This window comes from Thunnus maccoyii, chromosome 2, assembly GCF_910596095.1.
Source record: "Thunnus maccoyii chromosome 2, fThuMac1.1, whole genome shotgun sequence".
NCBI lineage: Eukaryota > Metazoa > Chordata > Actinopteri > Scombriformes > Scombridae > Thunnus > Thunnus maccoyii.
The window spans coordinates 19,558,373-19,577,267 of record NC_056534.1 but is presented as its reverse complement, the minus strand read 5'-3'; the positions used below and the strand labels follow the sequence as shown (position 1 = coordinate 19,577,267).

At 39.4% G+C, this 18,895-nt stretch overlaps 1 protein-coding gene across 2 annotated transcripts; it reads left to right on the top strand.

Annotated features, from left to right (window-relative positions):
• Positions 1 to 957: 957 nt before the first annotated feature.
• On the top strand, positions 958 to 18,393 carry wdr19 (WD repeat domain 19). Of its 2 annotated transcripts, none has more exons than XM_042394307.1 (36): positions 958 to 1,066; positions 2,487 to 2,578; positions 2,699 to 2,764; positions 2,851 to 2,976; positions 3,117 to 3,232; positions 3,333 to 3,448; positions 3,816 to 3,896; positions 4,245 to 4,357; positions 4,469 to 4,642; positions 4,738 to 4,808; positions 4,897 to 5,069; positions 5,972 to 6,092; positions 6,194 to 6,300; positions 6,435 to 6,551; positions 6,913 to 7,068; positions 7,285 to 7,432; positions 7,643 to 7,856; positions 8,702 to 8,861; positions 9,000 to 9,110; positions 9,299 to 9,408; positions 9,907 to 9,964; positions 10,467 to 10,613; positions 10,795 to 10,877; positions 10,965 to 11,048; positions 11,133 to 11,279; positions 12,359 to 12,483; positions 12,640 to 12,749; positions 12,891 to 12,959; positions 13,042 to 13,119; positions 14,425 to 14,521; positions 14,617 to 14,741; positions 15,863 to 15,944; positions 16,056 to 16,206; positions 16,424 to 16,547; positions 16,664 to 16,740; positions 18,019 to 18,393. In XM_042394307.1, the coding sequence occupies exons 1-36, from the start codon at positions 1,061 to 1,063 to the stop codon at positions 18,131 to 18,133; spliced, it is 4,050 nt and encodes a 1,349-aa protein (XP_042250241.1). In that variant the 5' UTR covers positions 958 to 1,060; the 3' UTR covers positions 18,134 to 18,393. The 2 variants fall into 2 exon arrangements, with proteins under 2 accessions (XP_042250241.1, XP_042250234.1); XM_042394300.1 differs by having other exon boundaries at positions 3,114 to 3,232.
• Positions 18,394 to 18,895: the final 502 nt, after the last annotated feature.

The window sequence follows — 18,895 nt, the reverse complement described above, 5'->3', positions numbered from 1 at the left end:
GTGCAAAAATGCATTTAAAAGTGTATCTGAAGCATTATATGAGGCTTCAGCAGTCTGAGTTAGTCATATCAAGTGGATATCTGCCACATTTATAGTCTTCTTAGCATCAGATTCCGTCTTTGTGTTTCCTTGGACAGTGTTTCCCTGTTGAGCTGCGGTGGAAGTACAGTAACAAAAAGAGGGACTTAGGCACTAAAAAGACTGTAACTTTGAAAGATATCAACTTGATTTGACTCATTTTGGGCAGGAGCTTCATATTAGCTTCAGATAAACTTTCACACACATTTTTACACAGAGGGAGCCTTGTGGATTTTGGCCCCATCACTCACATTGTAAGTGTATTATGAAGAGATCTTCGAATGGTCAGTATGAACATGAGGAACGATTACAGCAAGAAAAACCTGTTTCAGTCTTCATTTGGGTACCTGACTATTGTTTTAATAAAGACTTGAAAAATTGTGAATCCATAGTTTAATTGTGATAGGTATCACTGGCAAATATCTTTATATATATTTATTAGAAATATATTTTTATTGTCAGTGTTGAAAATATTTAGTCTGCTGGAGAACCCCTAACCCAGGAAGTTCAGCAGAAGGTTGCTCACTGAAAATATTCCTGTCTACAATACAATACATAATTTATAAACTTCACCAATTTTAGAAATATTAGCTGTTTCTCCATTCCTAGAGCTGCTGCCTAGAGGTCTGGAGAGCGAAGAGTTCAGGACTGTCCTGCCCTCACTGTTATTGGACAAGAAGTGCTAAATGCAGTGAAGGTGGACTGGAAGTTTTTGCCACATTATCTGGCATCCTGCTTTCTTCCATGTGCAGTAGGTAGTTTACAATTTGTCTTAATTAAGACCTATTAATCTTTATAAAATATCCCTCATTTATAACCCCGGCTCTGTTTTGGAGCCTCCTTATTGGCTGATGGCTGTTGCTATGACATCCTCTGCAGACGCTTCAGAGCGAAGCATTGTGGGATACGCATAACGACGATGTCGAAGATGTTTTGAACAGAAAAGATCGATTCAAAGTTTAAATGGTTGAACGTCATCAAGATGAAGGTCGGTACCTGCGAGGCAGTCGAAAATGCTTCTGTTCTTTTTATTTCGATGTTGAATTTAATCAGACGGAGTAACGTTAGCTACCGTATGTAGCCTCTTGCTAACGGTAGCGTTAATCAATCAGACAACTCCTGGAGACGAAGCTAACAGCTAAAATTAATGTTGACATTTTACTTAAACCAGTTCTCATCGACTACTGTGTCAAATAAGTAAACTAATGAACGAATATGCACAGTCATACAATCATAACACCTTGTGTAAAAGTTGTATCCACTATTAGATAATGTTAGTAGTGGCAGCTCATCTGTTTTATGTTTTAAAGAGCTAATATTTCAGCGATTTTGGTCAAATCTTAGATTAACTCAGTCGATCTCAAACTTTTTCACGTCAGGGATCCCTAAACTGACACAAATTAAACCACGGACCCCCATCTGATAAGATTTTTGCTTTTAGATGATTTATCACAGAAAGTGTATGAAACCCATGACCAAAATAGTCATACATTCTGTCATTATGTTACTTATGGTTGGAAAATAGTGAAAATAAATTATGCCCCTCCTCGCTGGGGACCCCCTGGAACCTCTTCAAGGACCCCGGACCCCACTTTGAGAACCACTGGTTTAACTAATTTCAGTTACACAAATGACCTACAATTATAAGTAAGATATAGGTTTAGGCTAAGTGAATAATCAAATGTATAATGTTAGAATTAGCCTACATCTTGATTAATTTTACTGGACACCTGTTGCATATAAATATTGTTTCATAAAGGGTGCTGCTTCTGCTGTCTGCAAATGCTGTATACATAGACGTAACTGTGTGACATTTCGATGGTTATGCCTCTAAGAAAATACTTTTTTTGTTTGTTTTAATCTCATTTAAGAGCTTTGTCTTTAACAAAGTCTGTGATTTAAACCCAATAAAACCGCCCAAAGTTGAGATTTTTTTAACATATAAAATCCCTCCTCACAGGTAGTAGTGCTAGGATCAATTGTAAAGAAGCATTATCAGTAAATACTTGTGCATATTTCTTACTTTACTATGTTTTATTTTTTTACAATAACATTGGTTCTGGTTCATCAAAAATGCTGAAATATAGGGTGTTCAAAACTTTGTATGAATAAGAGCAGATAAGCCCAGTCTCCAGTTTAAGCTTACATTAGAGGATTGGTTCTTTTTTAATTTTACAGCAATTTTTACAGTGAGGAAAACATTTTTCAGTGTTCATTTGGGCACATGATGTTTTTAAGATATAGTTGAAAAATAGTGACTCTGTCCTTTAACTAATCTCACCGGTTTGGTGAAAATGTATGCCATATGTATTCATTTGTTGAAAAATATGAATACAATTTAAATTCAGTGAACTTGAAAGCCTTTTTGTCAGTAAAACCACCTTGACAGAAACCTTTTGTGTTCACAGAGCGTTTTCATCCTCGCCGACAAAGCCTGGGCGGGTTCTAACCTACTGTATAAGTGGCAGAAATCTCTTGGTAATTATATCGCTGTTGCAGGGTGAGTAAACTATTGTGGTTGGAAATGTAGCACTAAGTCAACTTTATACAAGATTTACATCAGCATAGTATTTGATATATATATATATATATATATGTATGTATATTTCTAATCATACAGACAGGACAACTCAGTGAAAATATTTGATCGACATGGAAACAAGTGGACTGAGCTCAACCTCCCAGGGTAAGTGTTAGAACTTTTTTTTTTACCTCCAATTTTGTCTAATTAAAAAAAGATGTTATAAGGAACTGTTATTTCTTTTCTCTTAGACGCTGCGTGGGGATGGACTGGGATAAGGATGGGGACATTTTGGCAGTGATAGCTGCAAAATCCAGCTCCATCTACCTCTGGGATGCCAGCGTGAATAAAACATCTCAGATAGACAGTGGCATGAGGTACGACAAGCACGTATCACATTTTCAAAGAAGGAGAAGTAAGCATTGATCACATTTTTTTAGACTACAGTAACAGTTTGATGATGAGTAAACATTTTTTATACATTTGGTTTGTTTGCTGCTGTTGTTTGTTTCAGCAGAGATCAGATGTCCTTCATCCTGTGGTCAAAGACAAGCCCTCTGTTGGCAGTTGGGACCGTCAAAGGAAACCTGTTGATCTACAATCAGCAGACCTCACGCAAGATTCCTGTACTGGGTAATACAGACACAACTATACAGATACTTGTCGTTTTGTTCATCGACATTCTTCATTTTGTTATACTGTTTGTCTCTCCCTCTCTCACCACAAATGCTAGGTAAACACACCAAGAAGATCACCTGTGGGTGCTGGAGTAGTCAGAATCTACTGGCACTCGGAAGTGATGACAACACTCTGAGCATCAGCAACCATGAGGGGGACACCGTCAGACAGGTAACTACACATGTGACAGACACAAACACAATGATGTCAGTGTCACATCTGCCATGAAACTATATAGTTTTTACATCAGATCGTAGCTATATTGTATAACTGTTGCTATTATCCAAGTCGACTTAAAAAAAAAGGTGCATCAGCCAAATATGCTTCAAATTGTGGGTCACTCACATTACAAACAACCAATTATAAATACAGCAGGTAATCCTACAGTGGTTATCAGCACAAGGTAAACAAATACAAGCTGAGATGTTTTTCAAAAATGTACAAACAGCAAACAGGCACACAGTCAGCAATTAAAAGAGATGGAATAAAAAAAAGAGATGAAAATGGATCCAGTTCATCCTTTTTTACCTTTTGCTAGACAACGCTGCGTGGTGAGCCTGCTGAAATTTGTTTTTCGGTGATGAAGACGGATGAAAGGTCCTCCCTAGGAGAGAGCACTGTAAGTTTGTGTGTTTTCTGACATTTTTCATTAAGTTTCATTACTCTCATTCTACATACTTGTTAAAAACAAATAAGCTTTGAAAGCATGTTTGCAATTTAGTGTCTTTAGATGAAGTGTCACCCGTTTAGATTTGTCATTCTGGGCCACAACATTTACCAATGGCTTATTGATTTAATTGTGAAAAAAAAAATACTTAAGTTAAAAGTTTGATAGTGTTTGTGGGTAAAACTAATGCAGCATGTATGTATGGTGTCTGTTCTGTAATGAAACAATGTAGCTCAACATCATAGCTATAAGTATAGTATAATAAGTTCTAGTTATGTCACAACGTATATTTACCTTCAGGTGAGTGTTTCTGTGGAAAAGAAAATTCTGATGCTCTTCAGTGTCAACGACCCTGAAAACCGGATAGAACTGACCTTTCAGCGCCATTATGGAAACATTGTGTCTTACCGCTGGTACTGCAAACGCTCACACACACACATCAACACCACAAAACAGAGACATTGAATCATGACAGTGAGATATCAGCATGAAAATGATTTCTCCCTTCTTCCTGTCACTTCCAGGTACGGGGATGGGTATATACTGATCGGTTTTTCCCACGGATACTTTGTGGTTATTTCCACCCACATCAGGGAGATAGGTCAGGAGCTCTACCAGGCTCAGAACCATAAAGACAGCCTCAACAGTGTGGCCATCTCACCAGTGTTAAACAAGGCTGCCTCCTGTGGGGACAACTGGTACATACCGCCCTTAAAAAGAGACATTACGGCCATTCTGTTTTGTTATATCTGGTAACCTGAAAAAACTTGCCTCATGTGTTTTGTTGTTGCAGCATAAAGATCCAGGAGCTGTCTGAGCTCAAAGACATCAGCAATGTAGTTCGGCTGGATGATGAGACTAAAGGTGAGAAATTTCCAGGCGCACTGTGAAAGACCCATCTTGAATGCACCACCCACTCCTCCCTCATCTGCCTCCCACTCTCCTCCTCCAGGTCTGGACCAGCTGAACTGGACGGACGATGGACAGTTGTTGGCGGTTTCCACACAGAAAGGGACGCTCCATGTCTTTCTGACCAAGCTGCCTATCCTGGGAGACAGCTTTGGTACCCGGCTAGCTTACCTCACCTCCCTGCTGGAGGTCACTGTGTCAAACCAGGTGGATGGGGTGAGAAGACACACACACACACACACACACACACACACACACACACACACACACACATACAAAAATAATTTTAGAGAGGGAATGAATGAATCTAGCAGTACAATAAGAAATAACTCAGTGTACATACCTCCGCCAAGGCTGCACCATATTTTATACCTATTTTTAACAATAGAAAATGTTTTGCATTAGTGACACACAGATATGCTGGTCAACGCCTAAATCCTGTAGTTTGAAATATCAAAAAATGGATGGTCATGGTGCATGAGTGGTTATGACACATAAAATATAACCAGAACGTTTCTCTGGGTCATCCAGATATGTTATGTATCAATTTTGGTGCAGACTTGATCAAATTTGATGGAGGTTGAGGTGATTGAGGAGTGTTTAGCAAACAAATGTCAATAACAGAACATCACTGTTGCATGAAATGGTTGAGGCTTTATGTATAGATGCGTATTGGACCATAGAATCCAGTTTAAAAAAAAAAAAAATTGTTGCCTCTACGTCTCACAGTTAAGGGGTCATGAGGAAAAAAGTGATAAGTCTACTAACTGTCATATAGTGGTGCTCAGTCATTTATTTCTCAATCCACAGATAAATTTTGCACCAAATTTTAATGACACTTGTTATGCCGTTTTTGAGATTGTCCTGCCTACTAACAGACAACAAATGAACAAAACCAAACATATAATCTCCTCCTCAAAGGTAATACATAATAAAACAACCAGAGTTAAAGGAGCTCATGTCCGAGCAATATTCCTATGACCCAAAAATAGTTATGTGAGAGAAAAGTGTTTGGAGGAGAAATGAGTGAGCTCAGGTTAGAGGTTTATGGGGTTTAAACTCTGCTGACAGGATTCAGTGTGCTCTTTGATCCCTCTCTGATGCTGTGTGTTTTTCAGGAGAAGCCTGTGGCCATACAAGTGGAAGTTGAGCCCACTTTTATTGCAGTGGGACCGTACCATGTGGCTGTGGGAATGAACAACAGAGCCTGGTTCTATGCTTTGGTTGACCAAAACCCTGGTGTGTGACTGGTTAACTATTAAACCATGTTAGGTAGTGTGTGTGTGTGGAAATGTCTGCACATACAGTAGGTTTTATTAAACTGTTTTCATGTGTCTCAGGTTTTAACAAACTGAAGGACATCGAGTATTTGGGGACGATAGCCAGCATGTGCCTTAACTCTGACTATGCAGCAGCGCTGTTTGAGGGAAAAGTCCAGCTGCACATGGTAAGTCCTCTGTATGTGTAGATGTCAGTGCTTTGTTCTTTTTTCACTGACCAGTTAGCAATAAACGAAATGACTTCACCTTTTACTGTTGTTGCAGAGCATGAAATACATCTGTGTGTGTTTGTGTTTTCTAGATTGAAGGCCAAGACCAGGAGGAGAAGAAGCAGATGAAGTTGTTTCCAGACGATGACAGAAAAGGACGGATCCTGTGCCACGCACTCACCGCTGACTTCCTCTACTATGGCACTGATGTAAGGCTCAGCACGTGACCTCAGTCAGGACTGTAAATTATTGTGTCGTCATAAAAGATCAGGAAGGGCTAATCTTGAATTATGAGGATTCTAATATCAGTTTCTTCTTCCTTTCATCACCAAACAACATTTATTGAAAACACAATCTCTGAAATTTGTGAAATTGAGTGTTTATGTTTCAGTTTTGTGGATTTAAGACGTGTTTTCTACTGTTCCATCCCCTTTAAATCCCTTCAGTCTTCATCTGACAATGTCATTATTATCTTTCCCTTTCATCTCTTGTTTTACTCTGCATCTTTCTGTTTTTTTCTAACGTGGCCATGAATTTACAGTCACCTCTTTTGCTCTCTCTCTCTCTCAGTTAGGTAATGTGGTGTGTGTCTTGGTGGAGGACTGGGAGACTGTGAGCAGCTACAGCCACTCAGTGGGTGTGAGAAAAGTTTTCCCTGACCTGAACGGCACACGGCTCGTCTTCATTGACGACAAGAACGGCGGCTTCTTGCTCTCCCCTGCAAGTGTGAGTAATAAATGATTACTTGGTACAGCTGAAATACAATGCAGTGTACTCTAAGCTTTACGGTAATTTGCACTTTGATAAAACCCAGTAATTAAGCACCCAGTGATGAACGAATATGAGTATATTGTGGCACGGATAAGGATGAACAACTTTACCCTGAAGAGTCTAAAGGTAATTATTATGTGTGTGTGTGTGTGTACCCATGTGTCCGTCCAGGCAACAGACTCGTGCTTTGAGCTCCCCAACTTCTCTCCCACCATCACCGGAGTGCTGTGGGACAACTGGCACGCCGACAGAGGAGTGTTTGTAGCTTATGACGATGACAAGGTCTACACTTACGCCCTGCATAAAACCACCATATATGGTAGGGAGACGCACACATGCGTACACACGTAATAACTGACCCCGACATTTCTTGATATTTATTTCCAATAAATTAAAGAGATATTACAGAGATCTGACATACTGTGTGTGGATATCAGGGTTGTAGTGCTCTTAAAATAGTCTTACAGAAAGAGATACCTGGATCGTTCTTTTAAACTTGATTTCCTTTTCACTCTTTCTGTCCGCTCAGGCCCACGGGTGGTGTTGGTGGGGAGCACTGCACTCCTGTTTTCCCAGAAGCCTTTGCTGTTGCACAACGGGGAGCTGACGTGTCAGACGGCGAGCGGCAAGACCAGCGACGTGGCTCTGAGCACACACTCCTTCCTCAAGACCTTGATCGGCACAGCGCCAGATTCACCGCCAGAGCTCAGCAAGCAGTTGGCTCAGGCACTCATGCTCAAGAGGTCAGCCGTGCTGCAGATACTGCTCACTGACACTGTGTGTGTGCTTCTGCTGGAAAAGAGATATGTCGTACTTCCTGATGTGTTTTATAGATGTGTCAGGAGGCAGTAAATTGAGAATCTTTTTTTTTCTGTACATTGATATTGAATACGGACACTTGTACCGTAATATCATTTTGAACTGTTAAACATTGTGATAGATTTGCAATAATAAGATAATAATATAGAAGTTTTCCATTTTTAAAATATTTTACTCACAGTTTTCATTAACACAGTATTTCAAGAGACAGAATGTAAAGGGAAAAAAAGACAAAAGACAGCACCAAAAAAAGGCTTTCCTGTCATTTATTGAATCAGTTACAGTTATTGAATAGTTTTAATTTGTCCAAATCTGCTTTAAGATTTTAATAAAAATGCAAAAATCATATATATAATATAGGGGAAAAAATTATAGACAGCACTCCTATTTCTATATCCACTATTTTTGAAGACCACAGTTATTAAAGAACAGTGTGTGCAAAATAATTTGGAGGGTTTTATGTGTTCATAGAGTATGTGAAAAATATGCAAACAGTGGTAATAAATTAGTTTCTTATTACTGGATATATTTAACATGATGCAGTAGAACAGAACTGTTGTGGATTTCAATAATTTACTAGTTTTACCACTGTACAGAACGTGGGTTTTGTTTTGTTTCTCGCTCCGTTCCTGTCACATAACACCTTTAAATTTGCACTCTCGATTAGACTGAATGAAACAACATTTCAGTTATGGGAGACATTTTAATGTGATTTGCCTGTTATTTGTAGAGAGGAGAAATATGTATTTTTGTGTGTTTTCCTGTCCAGGTTCCATGAAGCCTGTGATCTGTGTAAGTTTGCAGGCAGTGACATAGACTGGGCTGAGTTAGGCAAAGCCTGTCTGGTCCACATGGAGGTCGAGCTGGCCATCCAAGTCTACCGCATGAGTGACAATGTGGGCATGGTCCTGTCACTACAGGGCATCCAGGTACAACTCACACAATGTTTGTTTTTTTTGACGTCACACACTTTTTATAACAGACACGATTTGGACATGACAGTCTTCCTCTGTGTGTATCTCTCTCTCTCTCTCTTCTCGTCTTTTTGTCTCTGTCTCTCTTTCCAGGGTATAGAGGACATGAATTTACTAGCAGGCCATTTGGCCATGTTTCTGGGTGAATACAACCTGGCTCAGGACCACTATCTGTCCTCAAGCTGCCCCATCGCTGCCCTGGAGGTAAAAAAAAAAAAAGCACACAAAACCTGAGAGTAAAGAGTGTGTGTGACTTACTTAGGTATCAGAAGGAAAATGAGTTATATAATTCTTTACGTATGATATTATCATTAAGTGGAATTCTGAACGTCAAGCTTGAATTCAAACCAGTGCCTCTAGCACTCACTTTGTGTGTTTGTGTATTTGTGTAGATGAGGAGAGATCTGTTGCACTGGGACAGCGCTCTTATGTTAGCCAAGAGGTTAGCAGAAGACCAGATTCCCTTTATATCCAAAGAATATGCTGTCCATCTGGAGTTTATGTAAGTACACACACACACACACACACACACAAACACACAAACACACATACAGTCACCAAGCACTTTATTAGGAACACCTGTGCACTCTAATGCAATCTAATAAAACAGCTCTGCTGTAAAATCTACTTTTATGAAGCTAATAAATTTTCAGTTTTTGTTGGCATTGTCAGAAAAGTGATGATTCTACTTTATGTTTATTATTAAGGTTGTGGTGAGTGGTGGTGTCCATCCCATTAATATACATTAGGGGAGCAAAATATTGACACTTTTCAATATAATGCACTCCAGTACACCACTACCAACATAATGTAGAATTATCACCTTTCTGATGATGTCAACAAAAATCAAAAATGTATAAACTTCGTAAAAGTAGAATTTATGGCTGAGCTGTTGTATTGAATTGCATTAGACTGCACAGGTGTACCTAATAAAGTGCTTGGGGAGTGTACAGTAGACCTGATCCATCTACACTGTATCTGAACTTTTCTCTCTTTGCAGTGGAGACTATGTGAACGCTCTGGCACACTATGAGAAAGGCATGACCCACGATAATAAAGTAAGTGCAATATATTTATACTCATCTTTCAGCAGCGAATTCCTTTTCACTGGACGATTTAATTTTCTGCTATGCCTATCACACCACAGTGTTTTATGTTCCCAAGGTTATTTTTATTTCATATAAAATAATTGAATAATTCCAGGTAGGTGATTGCTTGCCAGCATCCAAAAAAATCATGTATTTGTGCTGATGTTGTAGTTTTCATAAACATTAGGATACCCAGCCACTGTGGGATTATTTTAATTCTTTTTTTGGATGAAAATCTGTTTCATCTACTATTTTATTGAATAAATAACATCATGTCCAGTCACATGTGTAATGTTAGATGCTGTGGAGAGGCAGCAGTTACAATCTTCTAGTACATGACGATTTGTGGTTTATTACAAGAAAATCTCTTCAAGTCTTAATGAAGGTGATAATAATGAAATCCAGTTATCGTAATTGTGCTTATTTCAAAGTTCTTTCTTTCTATTGCTCTCACTTTCCTATTGCTGTGCAGTTCCAGGAGCATGATGAGGCATGTCAGGCAGGTGTAGCCAGGATGTCCATTCGGATGGGCGACATTAGGAGAGGAGCCGCCCAGGCTACTCAGCACCCAAGCAGAATCCTCAAGAAGGAATGTGGAGCCATACTGGAGAGCATGAAGGTAGGAAGCAGCCTTATTTTATGATAGATTACAGTCAGAAATTAAGGTGTTTGTGTGTGTTTTATAAGTAGCATTGCGAGTATCTGAGCATCAACTAAATCTTTGTGAGTGTTTGAGATTAAGCCTCTTTTATGCCTTTTTGTTCATATCTTCCTCTGTGTTTTTCTTGTCTTTCTTACAGCAATTCTCTGAAGCTGCTCAGCTCTATGAAAAAGGCCAGTACTATGACAAGGCTGCATCAGTCTACATTCGGTGCAAGAACTGGTGAGACGAGTATCAACACACATCAACACTCACGCCTGCAAGTGTATCTCCTCCTTACGTAATTCCACTTTCTGACTTCACACTCAGGGCGAAGGTGGGAGAGTTGCTCCCACACGTCTCCTCTCCCAAGATCCACCTGCAGTACGCCAAAGCCAAGGAGGCGGACGGCAAGTAAGTTCTCCGTCTGTCTCTACTGAAGACAATCAAAGTGTTAATAAAGAAGCTGATTCGATGTGTGCATTTAATGTGCACCAGGTATAAGGATGCAGCACGGGCCTATGAGAGCGCTAAAGACTGGGACAACGTGATCCGTGTCCTGCTGGACCACCTCAACAACCCAGAGGACGCTGTCCGCATCGTCAGGGAGACGCAGAGCATCGACGGAGCAAAGATGGTTGCCAGGTAGGACAAACGAGAGCACAGGTGTACGTACACACACACACACACACACACACACACACACACACACACACTACAAATCCTAAACCGTAACTCTCTTAGCTACATTTTCTTAACCTAAACCTAAACTAAATCCTACTTCCAACTTTGACACTAAATTGAAGCCTAAAGTTAAGCTCTTTAGAAACAATAAGGGTTCGTTCATAGTTATTTTAATCTCTGTTTTTATTTCATTTCTATGTCTACATATAAGGTGTTTATACACACTAGATCTGGTCTAATTAAAGGGGATGAGATGTTTCACGCACTCTATTTAACCATTCAGTATTGACATTCGTCATATATCACCTTACATATACTGGCAACAGCATGATAGCCTTTATAGTTTCTGTTTTATGTTGTACAGCCATGTCCAACATGGTTTGGTTAAGGAGGTTCTGAAAACAATAACACAGGAAATTACAAAGTAACAATTATGTCCAATGTCTACCATTTCTTCAACATATTACACCATAATTATCACTTTTAGAACTCACTACTGTCATATGTTGACTTCATCAGATTGAATTCCACATACTGGATGTTGCACAATAATATTGAGTCATTCAGAAGTTCAGGTGAAGCTTAATTGAGGTTTCAGCCGTCCTGAGATATTCACATAAAGTTGAATCTAGGGGGCGCTACGCTGTCTGAGCGACAGGGATTTGTGTGTACTCTGTGTTTTAATGTGATTTGCGTCCTCTTTTAACATTTTTGTGCCCTTTTTAGAGATATTCTTACTGCTTCTACTTTGTTTTTGTTATATTTGTCTACTTCTGTCTTTGTCTGAGCCATGTCAGAGAGACAAAGTTTCTTGAATCTTGATTCTTTCAAAGATAGTCTTTTTACTATTTGTTTTCCCCCACTGCGTTTCCTTACTGAGATGTAGTAGTTTCACGCAAGAGGTGAAAATATTAACTTATCCTTTCATTTTCTGGCGCTCAACTAGTAGATCAATCAGAAAATTGTTACTATTAATTCTTTTTTCTCAGCTGCTTTTTGCATTCATGTTAAAGACCTTTTTTATATGTGTGTGTTTGCAGGTTCTTCCTGCGATTGAACGACCACGGCTCAGCCATCCACTTCCTGGTGCTGTCTCAGTGCAACGACGAGGCCTTCCAGCTGGCACAGCAGCACGGACAGATGGAAGTGTACGCAGACATCATTGGTCAGTCTGTGTGATTGGGGCATCTAAACCTTTCACAGTTTGATGCAAATATTCTGACATTATCTCCTGTTGTGCTATTTGGTAATGATTCAAAACTGTTTCCGTGGAGCCAGTGAGGCAAATCTATAAGTTGAATATTAATTGTGTGTTTGTCAGGCTCTGAGGCGACGCAGGAGGACTATCAGAGCATTGCTCTCTACTTTGAGGCGGAGAAGAAACACCTTCAGGCTGGCAGGTTCTTCCAGAAGTGTGGGCAGTACAGCAGAGTAAGAGCTCTCAGCCATTAATTCATTACTCAATCACTCATTTTACACTAAAGTGTGTGTGTGTGTGTGCATGTGTGTGTGCAGTATCTCATCTACTCATTCGGCCAAGTTGTCTGTTTTTTCTCTCTTGCTGTCTTTCAGGCCCTGAAGCACTTCCTGAAGTGTCCCAACACTGATGACAACCTGGCTGTTGAAATGGCTATTGAGACGGTGAGAACTCTGAGTGCCCCGGTGATTGTACAAAATGAATTGATCACTCAGTTGAGTGCTCGTGTGTGTGTGTGTATTTCAGGTAGGCCAGGCCAAGGACAACTCTCTGACCAATCAGCTGATAGATTACCTGATGGGGGAGAGTGACGGTATGCCAAAGGTAATTGATACACTGGAACACTGTAGTCGTCTCTCTTACCTTTGACTCGATGGCTGTGACTCTCCCAGCTACATGACTCTGTTGGGATGTTTCCAATGTTAAACTCTTTGTTTGATACGTTCATTTATTGATGTATTCATGACTCATTCTCCCTCTCGCTGTCTCTCCTTCTCCTTGTCTGGTGCTTGTGTAGTGTCTCTCAGTGAGTAGCCTTTTCCAGCGCATTTGTGGGTTTATGTATTTATCTGCACACACACAGACGCTGTAGTTGTTTGATTGTCTTTGCTCTGTTTTTAAATTGTATAGCTTCTTACATTCATGTGGGGAGCTGAAAATGTGGGATTGGCACAACCACAAATCTTGTGTTTCTGAAAAATAGCTACTGTAGTAGCAGTTTGGTATTGTGGCAGTTTGTCTGTGTGAAAGGTAAGTGGCCTATTAGCATCAGTATGGAGACTTGTGTGTCTGTGTGTCATAGGTTAAATACATCCTTGCAAGTATTTCCAAGATATTACCTTGAGGTCTTGATGCAGAATGTGTTGAGTGCTGCTGTTGTTTAGCAGTAGGGCATGAAACCTTAATTTTCCTCCAGCTGGCTCTTTTACAGTCTGTTATATTTCTTAGCATTTATCTAGAGTCCAAAGAGAAAGATCGAAGACCAGATTTACTCATTTTGAACCATGTTTCTGAGGTATTCTCTTCCTAAAGATGTGTGTTATTGACCAAACACCATCCTAGAAGTACACCTCTCTCTCTAAATACATATTTAAGGAATGGTCAGGCAAATGAGAGGAAAAATGTGGTTGATTGTGCATGTGCTGGATTTAGAAAGTATGTTTTATGTGTCAGTTTACATGGAAAATTCTCAGCCCCCAAAGGTGCAAATTTGCACAGATAGGCCAATAATAAGGAAAGGTTGTGATGGGGATCGTATCTTGTTAATTTCCGTAGAGGTTTGTGTAATGTTTCTTTACAAACTTCTCTAAAAATAAATCTAAATAATTCTTAAAATTAAAAGTTAAAATGTGACTTTAAGAGCATGTCTACTCCCGCGTCACTACTTTTGATTTCCTTTAAGTTTGCTAATCTCAGATGCTGAACTGCAGCTTTTAACTCCTCATTTTTTGAAAGGAATAGCCTATATTTATCAGGCAGCCCGAGTCCCTGATGTGTCGTAAATGTTGCCTTAAATCAGACATTAATTGATACGCACATTCATGTATGTAAATCTGGCCCTGTGTGACAGTGAGAGTGGCTTTTGTCTGACCTGTCGATGGTTAGCTGACCTCTCTCTCCTCCTCCCAGGATGCCAAGTACCTGTTCCGTCTGTACATGGCGCTGCAGCAGTACAGGGAGGCCGCTCGCACCGCCATCATCATCGCCAGAGAAGAGCAGTGCGCAGGTAGGAACATTAACCAAGCTGTTTATACATGTGATACAAACTCAGTCATATGTTTTCTTGCTTCTGAATTTCTTTTGTGTGTGTTACTCTCTCAGGTAACTACCGTAATGCCCATGATTTGCTGTTCAGCATGTACACGGAACTGCAGGCCCAGAAGATAAAGATCCCGGCTGAGATGGCCACCAATCTGATGATCCTCCACTCCTACCTGCTGGTCAAGGTCAGCACATGCTGTGATACACCTGCTGTGTCTTAGCTCAGGTTATTTACTGTAATCACATTGATAAGGGAATTATATCTTTGAACTCCTACCAACAAAAGATCACTGCATTCATCAAAGAAACAAACAATTCTGATCAATCATCTCAATGATGAGGTCTTCCTTTAGAAACCTTGTGTATCTGAGAACATCTTGTCTAATTATATTAATCCGTAATGTTAAAAGAGAGCATTCAACTCCTGTCTGACTCGTGATGGACAGCTAAAAAAAAAAAAAAAATCAATGCAGCAGAACCAAACATATCTTTTTTTTTATCCCATGCACTCTTCCTTCTTGTCAAAATCTGGTGCCTACATTACCCACAATGCAACTGTGACTGCAGACAGTTCAGTCAGAGATTTGGTTGTGTAAGTAGCAGCTAACGCAGCCTTGAACCTGTAGCCTCAAACAGAGATGAGGAGCGGTAACCTCACTGTTTTCTACCTGCACACTCTAAGATTTTTCTCATTTTCAAACTTGTAGTCTTCAGCCCTAAATGACACAAGTGACATCACTTTAGGCAGTTTATCAAATTTCACACAGCTCCACGAAAGACTCTAGACACTCTTTTTTTTTTTTTTTTTTTTTACATATACAGTGGTAATACCCAAGACCTGTAAACATACTTTGATGTGTAAAATAAGTGATTAGTCACAGTGATGCTGCTGGGACAACGTCAAATACATCTGAGTGTACGTCTTACCTAATAATCACATCTGGGGCTCAAATATTTATTTTATTTTTCAAAATCCTGCAATTACTCCTTATTTGTTTTGAATTCCACAGATGGTTGTACTTGTTAGAGTCTTGTCCTTTTTTTGTAATTATGACATTTGTAGAATTCTTGAGTTGTCTTTAACTTTTGAGACACTGTCAACCTTATTAGATTTAGAAATCATTATGACAAAATATGTGTTTCATAAACCAATTTAAATTATGTGTATGACAAAAACAAAAAATCTTGAAATACTGACTGGAAATCTTCAAAAATTGTCAACATCTGTTGTAAGAGAATGACAGAAATGTGAGTTTAAATGTCAAATGCTGAAGCTTCTTTATCTCAACATTACATTTTGATGAAGATCCACGTGAAGAGAGGAGACCACCTGAAAGGAGCGCGCATGCTCATCCGTGTCAGCAACAATATCAGCAAGTTTCCTGCACGTGAGTCAACAAAGGGAATTTACCTTTTTTTCCAACACTAATCTAATCTGAAATGCACATGAAAAACGCTCAAATGTTACTGGATTTAAAATATTACGTGTTTGTGTGCAGATGTTGTGCCCATCCTGACATCTGCAGTCATCGAATGTCACCGGGCCGGGCTGAAGAACTCGGCCTTCAGCTTCGCCGCCATGCTGATGAGACCGGAGTACCGAAACGAGATCGACTCAAAGTACAGGAAGAAGATCGAGGCTATGGTCCGGTGAGCGACGAGCATGTCCGCACCTTTTTATTTTGTCTCACCTGAACATTTTCCAAACTCTATCTCATTACGTCACTTCTCGCTTTTCACACATATGTATTTCTCATCTCGTCTATCACAATATGGGCCCCATCTTCCTCTTTTTCATCTCCTTCTCTGCCCTCCTCTACCTCACAATCCTTGTCTTTACTTTACTACATATTTATCTGCATCACAGACGACCAGATACATCGGAGCTTGAGGAGGAAACTACTCCATGTCCCTTCTGTGGCTTCCAGCTACCGCAGAACGAACTGCTGTGCATCTCCTGCAAGAACAACCTGCCCTACTGCATCGCCACGGTACTCGCACCAGATGACACTCACTGAATGTAGATATGAAAAACAAAATAGTTTGCCTTACGTTTTGTATTTTCCTCATTTTGTCCTCGGTCTTTGCTCCCTTTTCATTTTCTCAGGGTCGTCATATGCTGAAAGAAGACTGGTCGGTGTGTCCTCATTGTGAATTTCCTGCTCTCTACTCCCAGTTCATTCTGTAAGTGGCACACAAGCAGCTAAAAGCAAACACCAGCTGTAGTTTCAGTTTTCTATCAATAGCAAATTCATATTATTCTAAAAATCATAGAGACACCAGTGTGACTGTTTCTGAACATCCACACCAAAGTATGAAAACCCTGTTGTCATCAAAAAGACAAAAGGTGCTCGTTTAATTTTTACTGAGAGTACACTTTTGATTTTTGACTACCTGCATACTGTCTATTTCTACCACTTATACCATGGCTACTGAATATACTCATTCCTTGTAATGTGTCCATTAAAGGACCAGTGTGTAAGATTTATGTTTTCATTAGTGTATCATCACCTGAAAGTAAGAATCGTTGTGTTTTCGTTACATTAGAATGAGCCCTTTATATCTACATAGACAGCGGGTCCTCTTCCAAGTAGCCCACCAAACCAAACACTGGCTCTAGAGAGGGCTTTTTGTGTTTTTTTTACAAGTTTTGCACCCACTGTAGGTTCTCCTACATCTTGGAAGGGAAGGGGAAGGGGTATTTAGTTGATTACAATCTGCAACCTCACCACTAGGTGTCACTAAATCCTACAGACTGGTCCTTTAAAATCATGTAACATAACTCTTGTCAACAGTATAATCACAGGTTTAAATCCATGTTTAATGTATAAAGCAACAGTTCATGCTAAAGTTGCTACTTACAACTGTTTGGTGAAACAGCTCCAACATGAGTTAAACTGTGCAAACAAAACTTTTTGCCTCCACTTCGTCCCTTATTGTTGTATATCAGGACCCTTCACTTAATGTGCCAGCGTTTTTTGGTTCCACACACACCCTATTATAATAAACACACTATGTTTAAAACTATAAAATATAGAGGTTTAGGCACTTAATAAAGTGTTTTTCTCCCCACAAAACACTTTTGACATTGTTTCAATTTAAAAAAAAAAAAATCTGTTAGTATAAACAAAGACATACTTGATGTTTTTTTCCTCAGAAGCAGCCACTAATTTGCTCCTGCTAATGGCATGTTTTCTTTTCCAATTTAAAGCAATAGTTGGAAATCTATGAAATACACTTACCAGTATTTTCGCTTTCTTGCTGAGCATTAGATGAGAAGATCAATACTTACCAGGCAGTTACTGCGCCCAGGCAGGGAACAGTCCTAGCTAATCGCCTCCTGGCTCTAACTTCATATTTAGTATATAAACACGAAAGTTTCTCAGCAAGAACAAAAATAATCGTGTTACCCAGAAAGTCACTTCTCTCATTCCCAAATGTACACTGAACTGTTTGTTGCAGGCTGTTGGAGACGGAGACTGTGTGTCCCATGTGCTCTGAGACTCTGAGCGTCAAACAGGTGAAGAAGATCTCTGATTGCTCCACATACCTGCAGACTGATGAACTGGATCAATGAGGAAAAATAAAATCACATGTATGTAAATGGTTCATGTCAGTCTAATGACAGATTTTCTATTTGTTTAAATAAAATATTTTACATTTTTGATGGAATATATGCAGCTTTTAGTTTTGTATTATGTGGAGTAACAGAACTACAATGATTTAAAGGACCTTTGATATGCCAACAACCAAAAGACAATTCATTCAAATAAAATGCTTTGTATATATGGCTGAAATTGTATATTTTGGCATCTAATAAAACTCCTTTGTCACTTGTTCCTTGTCTCTTTTTACAATATTCACATATTTGGAAATATTTTGATTATCAGCAGCTAACTGGTCATTCTGCTCATTTATGGTTTCCTTGTTTTTACTCTAATATAACCAACTCATACTTGTTCAAAGTTCTTCTGACTTTCTCAGCATCTGTATTCAGCAGGCTGATGTACCTTAACTTCAGCAGCTATTTATCAGCCTCTCTCACTATTATTTTCATCTGTCAGCTGCATGGCTTTAAGGATAGCATCAGTCGACCCACCACTGTGGTCCAGACTGAAATATCTCAATCTGTTGGATGTATTACCATGAAATTTTCTACAGACATTCATGGTTGCTGTATGATTAATTCTCATAACTTTGCTGACTAACTGCTGACGTTTCCTGTAGCACCATGAGGTAAACATTTCATTTGTCCATTACTTAGGCCTATACTGTACCTATGTACAGTAGCATCGTCATTGTGTGCACGTTAAAGTGCTAATGTTAGCATTTTTTAGTT

Coding starts and splice junctions, on each gene's coding strand:
- wdr19 (XM_042394300.1), top strand. Junction 6,552..6,912: donor TCCTCTACTATGGCACTGAT/GTAAGGCTCAGC, acceptor TCTCTCTCTCAG/TTAGGTAATGTGGTGTGTGT. Junction 11,280..12,358: donor GGAGCAAAGATGGTTGCCAG/GTAGGACAAACG, acceptor GTGTGTTTGCAG/GTTCTTCCTGCGATTGAACG.